This window comes from Macadamia integrifolia, chromosome 4 (genome assembly GCF_013358625.1).
Source record: "Macadamia integrifolia cultivar HAES 741 chromosome 4, SCU_Mint_v3, whole genome shotgun sequence".
NCBI lineage: Eukaryota > Viridiplantae > Streptophyta > Magnoliopsida > Proteales > Proteaceae > Macadamia > Macadamia integrifolia.
The window spans coordinates 15,272,968-15,282,048 of NC_056560.1; the positions used below are offsets into that span (position 1 = coordinate 15,272,968).

Genomic DNA, 9,081 nt, shown 5'->3' on the forward strand with positions numbered 1-9,081 from the left:
AAAAAAAAANCCCCCCCCCCCCCCTCTTTGAATAAATATATGGGCTCGTTCCTGTTTAAGGGTCCTTGTAGAGCTAACCTGTTTGATTGGCTGGGCTGGGATGCAAATTGCAAGAGGAATTTTGGTTTTGGTTGTTACCTTCGGTTTGTAAATATGATTGTGCTGCCGTCATCTCTCGCTCTCAGTTAAACATTTTTGAGCTTAAATTGCATTACCTTATCTTTCCTCTAAGCTATATAATCCATCTGTTGGCATGCTGCCTCTCTGTACTTTTGCGCACTTTTTTTGGGGGAGGTTTTTGCTAATCACTTACGAATGTTCAGGTACATGCCTCACATCCAAGTATTTGAATTTTACACCTTAGATGTGAGGGATGTGCCTGATATGTGTAATCTGTTGCTCCCTCCCACCCCCACCCCCACCCCCACCTCCACCTCCACCTCCACCTCCACCCCCGAATTACGAAAGTGATGACTGTGAACTGACGGTGGAGGTTCCTTCTAGTGTCCCAGACTCCCAGGGATGTGTCACTTCTCATTGTCCGGATTTGAAGCCACCTATTTTCTTTGTGGTGGTCCAAAAATCATGTGGGTCTCAAATCTCAATAATACTAGTAGTCTTTTGGTGTGTGAGATGCTGTCAAAACAAAGGCTCTATGTTGGATCGTTAAGGTCATTAAACAGTGTTCAAAAAGGTAATTTGGATTAATCATTAATGAACAGAAGTATCCAAAACAGTAGTTTGTACAATATCAACCTGGATGCTATACAATCATTGAGAGATTCTTGGTATTTTTGGGATATCTATGCAACTCTTCAGTTAATCTCGATTTTATATTTAAATATTTCTTGTATTTTCCTGCATTAATTAATGCTAGAACAGTGTAGACTGTAGACAGTCCCAGCATAAAAAATTGACAAATGGTCCAAAATTATGGAAGAGGGGATATTCATCAACATGCCAATAGAGACTCATTGCACATAGGAAACCATCTTCCCATTTCCATGCTATTTTATATTTAGACAAGGTTCATATTCAAACCTCAAGAAAGAGGTAAAACTGATGGCTGGTTCCTGATATTCTCCAATTCTTGATTTAGGGCACAATTAGAGAGATTTCTGATATCTCTCAAACCAGGGACCAGAAACAGGCCCAATCTCCAACTGAGGGGGGCTTCTGGTGAGGGGATCTGATCTCCAAATATGAGCCCATTCTGATGGAAGACTTAGGAGACACAAGGCTTCAAAGGTCTCGGCAGAAAACACTTCAAAACCAGTATCGGGGATAGTGAATCCTCCTATAATCAGCAACAATAAATAAGCATTAACTTGAGGTTACTTGGTGGAAGTATTGGTGATGATCAGCAGTCCAAACAGAGGTATTGGCTAGCCTCAGCATGCACTGAAAATAGAAAACAAGAATCAGGAAAAACAGGGAAATCTAGTGGAGAAGAAGGGGGCAAAGGGGGTGGGGATGAATGGGTTGAGCCTCTCATTCTCTGATAGGCCTCATGCCTCACTGCACCATTAGTTTGTAAACACTCCTTTTTTTCATAAACTCAAAAAACCACTGGGGATTGACCCCTCTTCTTGTATTTATAATAAGTGATTAAAAGATTACAAAAATAGAAACTTGGCCCATGCATGGACTGCTTAGTGACTAAGTAACTTGATTATAAGGAAATAAAAAGAAGGAAAATAGAAAATTGCAAGCAGATCCAGAGGACTCTCTCTCTCTAATGTAGAACTAGGATTGACAAATCAACCTAGTCCCAATGTTGCAGAATACTCTTGGAGAACATTAGATCAAATATCAGAATAGTTCAAAACAGATTAATAACAAGGATGAGATCAGATCTGAGATTAAGAATATCAATCTCAGATTATAGGGTGTCAGAAATCAGAATAGAAGCAGATAATAAGGGGACTAATGGAATGATGAATTAGGTCTACACAGGTTCTGAAAATTGCTAACAGAGTATGCAATTTTCTGGGCAGAACTGAGAAGGAAAACTGAATTTAATACCTGTAAGAACTTGAACAGATCAATAACACTTTGTGTAGTTGAGAGAAGAAGAAGATGAGTTAAGGAAGAGGACCTCTTGTGCTTCACACCGCTGAGAGTCAATTGGATCAAACACCAATTCCATCAGCCTTGATCAAACACAAGACAAATCTCCATGTAGAAGACAATAGCAACAACCATTAATTTTTTTATCAAAATCATCTAGGCCTTTAGGAGCCTCCTCTTCTCTATTTATAATTTTAATGGGGGAGGGAATTACAAAATAGAAGGTTCCTAAAAAAGGAAACCAAATATTCTCCTAATACAATAGCTACTAAAAACTGAAATTAGAAACTAACTGAAATTAGAAACTAATTGAAAAAGGAAACTAACTACTAAGGACTTGACTCAATTAATAACTTGACTCATAAGGAAACAAATATAACTCAAATCAAGCCCAACTAGAAAGGAAACTAATGAAAATGGAAACTAACTAGTAATCCCGTACTCAATCTTAGAGCCCCCTTTTTAGACCCATAAAAGTGGTCTATTACACTCAAAACACATGTGATCAAAAGCCTAACATGTATGGAACCCANTTCCTCAAAAAGGAAACCAAATATTCTCCTAATACAATAGCTACTAAAAACTGAAATTAGAAACTAACTGAAATTAGAAACTAGTCGAAAAAGGAAACTAACTACTGAGGACTTGACTCAATTAATAACTTGACTCATAAGGAAACAAATATAATTCAAATCAAGCCCAACTAGAAAGGAAACTAATGAAAATGGAAACTAACTAGTAATCCCGTACTCAATCTTAGAGCCCCCTTTTTAGACCCATAAAAGTGGTCTATTACACTCAAAACACATGGGATCAAAAGCCTAACATGTATGGAACCCAACCCTAGGCTTATTCCTAATAAAACAAGCTTATTTTGGTAATTAATCCGCATCAACTCTCCCGGTCTTAAAAGAACTCGACTCCGTCGAGTTAGGTCGTGCTCCTAAGATTCCCTTGTAAATCGCTCGCCGATGAGGTGGCACATATCTCGAAACAGAAGGGAGCATAACTCCAAGAGGAGGGAGAGTAGGTTGATGTGTCACCGGAGCAGGAGTCAGTCGACGTCGTGGCATGTCTGATAATGCATGTGGCCTCATTAAGTACATACGACCTCCTTGCTTCACCTTTATAGTGTTCCGTGCGCCATCATAGAGAATGCCTGCATGTCGCTGCCAAGGTCGCCCTAGAAGAATGTCGCAGTGCGCCAATGAGGTGACCAAGCAGGTGACATGGTACTGTAGTGGCCCAAACTGTAGATGTACTCGAACAACTGCAGTGGCCTCTTCTCGAGCTGTGGGTCCAAAACCTCGCACGTGAATCTTCTTGAACAGCTGCTTCTGTGGAAGGTTGTGTGCTCGAACAAATTCAGCAGATATAAAATTTGCTTCTGCCCCAGTATCAACAATTGCATGAACATCAATAGGGTCGGAGCCGTGCAGGAGAGTACCCTCCTGTCTGAAGAGAGGAGCTTTATCAACTAGTCTATTCGAAAAGGATGAAAGGCTAGCTGAATGAGCTTCTACATCCTCATCTTCATCATCGACAATATCATCGTCCTCGAGCGGATAAGGATATAAATGAGATTCATCTTCACTCTTCTCTGTCGGCTGCTTCTCTGCAACGTTCACAGAACGAGTCCTGTTGGGACACTTGTTGGAATAGTGACCCTTCTCGCCACAACTATGGCATATGATATTCTTCACCCCAACACTATCCTTGTTGAACTCTGACCTTTTCTCTTCAACTCTGCGAGCTTCAGGCTTCTTTTCCTCCATACGCGGTGGAGGTCTATAAACTGAAGAAGTCTTGAGCATACCCTTCCAATAAATGGACTTCTCTTCAGCTGTCTTGGCATGTGCCGCTGCCACATCAACAGACCTGAAATCAGTGTTAGCCAACTCAAGTCGAATCTCAGTACTTAACCCACTGATATATCGCATCACCCGTTGCTGGTCTGTTTCCTGAAGCCGACACCTTGAAGACAGTTTGTGGAATTCGAGGGTGTAAGAATCCACATCTTTGTTCCCTTGTTGCAAGTTAAGTAATTTATGAAACATTACCTTTTCATAATTAAGGGGAACAAATTTTTCAGTCAGGATCTGCTTCATGACCTCCCAATTGATAACGGGTCCAAGTCTTCTGACAAACCTTGCATGTAGTACATCATCCCACCATGAACATGCATACCCAATAAACTTGGTGATGATAAGTTCACACTTCTTCACGTCTGGAAGAGACTTATACGCAAAAATTCTCTCCACTTTGGTAAGCCAGTCAATAAATTCCTCAGGTCCTTTTTCACCACTGAACTCGGGAACCTCCACTTTGATGCCATAATCTCTGTCAGAAAATTGCCGGGTAACATCCTGGGGAACAACCGGATCAGATTGCTGCCTTTGAGGTGTGTCTTCGATCCGTAAAGTGTTGAGCTGAGGGGGTAATGTAGAGGATCCTTCTTCAGCTCGCTTGTCAGACCTTCTCATAAAGGCAATCATCTCTTCCATAAACTTATCAAACTTGGCTTCAGTCCTCTCAAGCCTAGCATCAGTATTCTGTTGGTTCTCGGCTAACTCACGATACAATTTGTGCAACTCAGCATTGGTGATGTGACTTGCCATGGTTAGAAAATTGCAGGAAAATTTGCTCTGATACCACTTAATGTAGAACTAGGATTGACAAGTCAACCTAGTCCCAATGTTGCAGGATACTCTTGGAGAACATTAGATCAAATATCAGAATAGTTCAAAACAGATTAATAACAAGGATGAGATCAGATCTGAGATTAAGAATATCAATCTCAGATTATAGGGTGTCAGAAATCAGAATAAAAGCAGATAATAAGGGGACTAATGGAATGATGAATTAGGTCTACGCAGGTTCTGAAAATTGCTAACAGAGTATGCAATTTTCTGGGCAGAACTGAGAAGGAAAACTGAATTTAATACCTGTAAGAACTTGAGCAGATCAATAACACTTTGTGTAGTTGAGAGAAGAAGAAGATGAGTTAAGGAAGAAGACCTCTTGTGCTTCACACCGCTGAGAGTCAATTGGATCAAACACCAATTCCATCAGCCTTGATCAAACACAAGACAAATCTCCATGTAGAAGACAATAGCAACAACCATTAATTTTTTTATCAAAATCATCTAGGCCTTTAGGAGCCTCCTCTTCTTTATTTATAATGTTAATGGGGGAGGGAATTACAAAATAGAAGGTTCCTCAAAAAGGAAACCAAATATTCTCCTAATACAATAGCTACTAAAAACTGAAATTATAAACTAACTGAAATTAGAAACTAGTTGAAAAAGGAAACTAACAACTAAGGACTTGACTCAATTAATAACTTGACTCATAAGGAAACAAATATAACTCAAATCAAGCCCAACTAGAAAGGAAACTAATGAAAATGGAAACTAACTAATAATCCCGTACTCAATCTTAAAGCCCCCTTTTTAGACCCATAAAAGTGGTCTATTACACTCAAAACACATGGGATCAAAAGCCTAACATGTATGGAACCCAACCCTAGGCTTATTCCTAATAAAACAAGCCTATTTTGGTAATTAATCTACATCAAACCCTTAGTGAGGGAGTCAGGGATTTTCTAAATAAGTGACATAGAAAAGCACACCAGTGAGTGAGGGGATAGAGGTTACTGGAATTAGATCCTCTACAGTGTGTCCAGTGTGCATCCAATGGCCAGGGGTGTGTATCTAGGTGCCACCAACTGTCTGATCCACGTTGGGCTCACCAGGGATCCGGATCCGGATCCGGATATGAGGTTATCACATATGAGGAGAGACAAAGAGGGGGGGGGGGTTGCTAGTGTACCTACTGCCGCTTGCTCAGATAACCATTTTCCCATTAATCATAATTGGAAGGCTTAGGGCATCGCATTTTATCAGATTAAGAAAATTTTCTTATATGGGTCCAATCTGTGGGTCATCACCAACCCTACAAGAGGTGGCCACATTTAGTGGTCGATTAGGGTAAATAAGTAAGATGGATCATTTAAAAAAAAAAAAAAAAGTAAGATGGATAATTCACAGGACCTGTTGGGCCATGGTTGCATAATGGTTGTTGAGATGATGATGATTACTGTGATCCAACATAGATTTTCAGTCGGATTAGCACAAAATCTAATAGTCCTCCTCCACCCTGCAACAAGATTCTCCTTTGGTAGTTGAATTGATTATTTTCTATCCATTTCTTATAGGTAAACTGAAATTTTCAATTTATATATGGTACCTTGCCAGCATAGCTAGGGACCCAATATAACCTTTTCTTGGGAAACGACTAACACTACATGACAGAAACATTGGTAGCTAGTGTGAGACAAACGAAGGCATCGACAATTCTCTCTTCCCAATCTAAGGAGAAAACCTAACGGTCCTAACCTAAATAATAGTGATACAACAGTAACACATATCATCATGGATTGGTTTCTGCAATGACTTGTGACCAACTTTTACAGGAAATTCCACAGAGAATATTTAGGAGAGAGAGAGAGAGAGAGAGAGAGTTCTGGACTTTTTAGAATATTTGGAGAAGTACTGTTGCTGCTGTCCATCTTCATAGATGCCTCGTTCACACTCCACACTTCACTCTCTCTGAGTCCTATTGCTGCTTTTCTTTTGTGGGGTAATTTACCTAGCTATCGTTGCATGAGTAAACTTATCAGAACTTCTGCTTCAGCACTGTTGGTGTCAATAGAGGCCATCAATACAGACAGTCTCTCACTGAGGTCCTCCATCTCCCTGTGAAGCTTCTTTATGAAATTGCAGGTTTCCTTCAGAATCTTCGATGCGGATGCCTGAATCCAATCACCAAAAACCAAATGTTTAGCTCATATGATAGATCAAATTGAGCACCAGCTCTAATACCACTTGTTGGGACTCAGGTTCAACTCATCCTTAAAAATAGTAGCCGTTAAGGAGAGACTGTCCAAGTCCATATAAGCCTGGAATCCCAACACAACATACTCATAAAGCTTTGTGTAATTTGCCTAGAAAGCAAGTCATCACTATAGCTAGCTTCTTAATGACACTAGATGTTGTTCTAGCTCTACTCTTAATACAGCATTTTACTTTGGATATACTAGGAGGGATAGACAAGTAATGAAGAACAAGATATTTAGCATACCCTGCTAGTTGTGCCCGTCCGTTGGATCTGCGATATCGCAGCTTGTAGTTTGAGGATGTGATTGTTGATCTCATCTTCTTCTCTGTGTCTTGAAGCTCTTGATCTTCTGCTAGACATCTGGGGAAGTGTATGTGATGCTTCTTTCTTAACGTCAGCAGATGTGGAGGGAAGTAGAGTTGGGGTCTTAAGGGATAAGTTTACAACATCAGCTATGAGCCTATATATATATATGACAGAAACTGATTCTTTATTTGGGCCCGTCAGTCAAGAATTAGGAGCACAAGAGTGGACCCATTATTAATCTGTTACCCACAGAATAATGTGGGCCGTTTTCTCAGTGGCTTATCTAAGGCCCACCTAAATGTACCCCAATTAGTAGTTTATACATTTTCTAGTGAAGGACCAGAATCAGTATTTTTCTCTAAATATACCCCAATCAGTAGTTATAAACATATTTGAGGGAAGGACCAGAATTTGTATTTTCGCAACTTGAGAATGTTCAATGTACATAGCCTCTGTTTCAGACACGTGTTGGTTATAAATTAACTCCAAGTGTCATTTAATTATCCATTTATCCTCCCTTGACATCCTACCAGAAGATACCTCGTTATCCACTGGACTTTGCTGCCCTTGTCTTCTGAATTTATGTCGGTTTTTCATATACATCGTCGTCCATCAGTTTTATAACATATACACTATAGTGAACAAAAGTGGTATACCACATGTCAAAATTGTGTTTCATAGCAACTTGACATGGCACATACTATTGGTGTCAATCCCAAGCCCCACCTATTGGACCGGGGCTGACCGGTTAAAGGCCGGTTTTGTCTGTACCAATTATTAAACATATTGGGCTCAATCCTAATTTGCTAGACTCAACACGATTAGTCTAACCGTTTATATGTATATTTTGATTTTTCTTTTAATAGAAACAGAATATATATTGATATTTTTATCAAATTTTGAATGTAAATTATTGATGATGTAATAAAATGTATTAAAATTCCTTTAAGGCTTTCTTGATACATTATTACATTTAAGGCCTGATTATAGCTTGATTAGCTTGATTAGGGGAAGTCCAGTTAAAGCATGGAATCCAATTGAGCCTAACAGAAACCGATTCATTTTTTATAGAAGCAAGTCAGAGTACAAGGGTATAGGCAAGCCTGGCTAGGCCTGACCAAGACCAGCCCGGCCCGACCTATTGACACCATTGGCACATACCACTATAACATTTTACTTGGGTACCCTTCATCCTTTATTGTATTGATTTGAACAAAGTTTTCTTTTATTGATGGTTGAAGAAAGGGACCCCTCCTTCTGGGGTCACGATGAGCCACTGTGAATGGATTCCAAACAAAAAAAAATTGAACCGATTTGGATTTTGTTTGTTTTGTTTCTCCCGTATAATCTATACAGCCCATACTGAGTGAGTGAGTGAGTGATGCAACTGAGGGGCTCGCACTTGAGTTTTGAGACCGTAAAGAGTGACACCAACCGTCGGCGAAAATAATTGGACTGGGGGTCCACACTAATACACAATAGAAAGAATAGAAACAAAATCGGTTTTGGACGTATTTACCAAACCATCACTGTAGCACCTAAAATTTCGGCGCCTAATCAACCTCCTTAAAATTGGGGTCCAAACTGGACCAGCATGGGTAATGGTTCTGTTTTGATTTTACAAATGAAAACGTTAATTAATCGATTCAGTTTTGAGCCATTAAACCGGTGGTTGCAAACCGTATAAACTGTTAAAGTGAATAGAACCGAACTTTTCAAGAACGGTGAGTGATTTTTTTTTTCACTTAAAAAAGGATGCTCCAAGATAATAACCATAGTCCACAGAAACAGTTATATATGATAATG

The 9,081-nt window shown here is 39.7% G+C and overlaps 1 protein-coding gene across 1 annotated transcript; it reads right to left on the reverse strand.

Moving 5' to 3' along the window:
• Positions 1–6,280: 6,280 nt before the first annotated feature.
• Positions 6,281–7,383, reverse strand: LOC122076088 (transcription factor ILI3-like). Its single transcript, XM_042641374.1, has 2 exons — positions 7,213–7,383; positions 6,281–6,883 (listed from the first exon to the last, which is right to left on the reverse strand). The coding sequence occupies exons 1-2, from the start codon at positions 7,327–7,329 to the stop codon at positions 6,725–6,727; spliced, it is 276 nt and encodes a 91-aa protein (XP_042497308.1). The 5' UTR covers positions 7,330–7,383; the 3' UTR covers positions 6,281–6,724.
• Between the last annotated feature and the right edge of the window lie 1,698 nt (positions 7,384–9,081).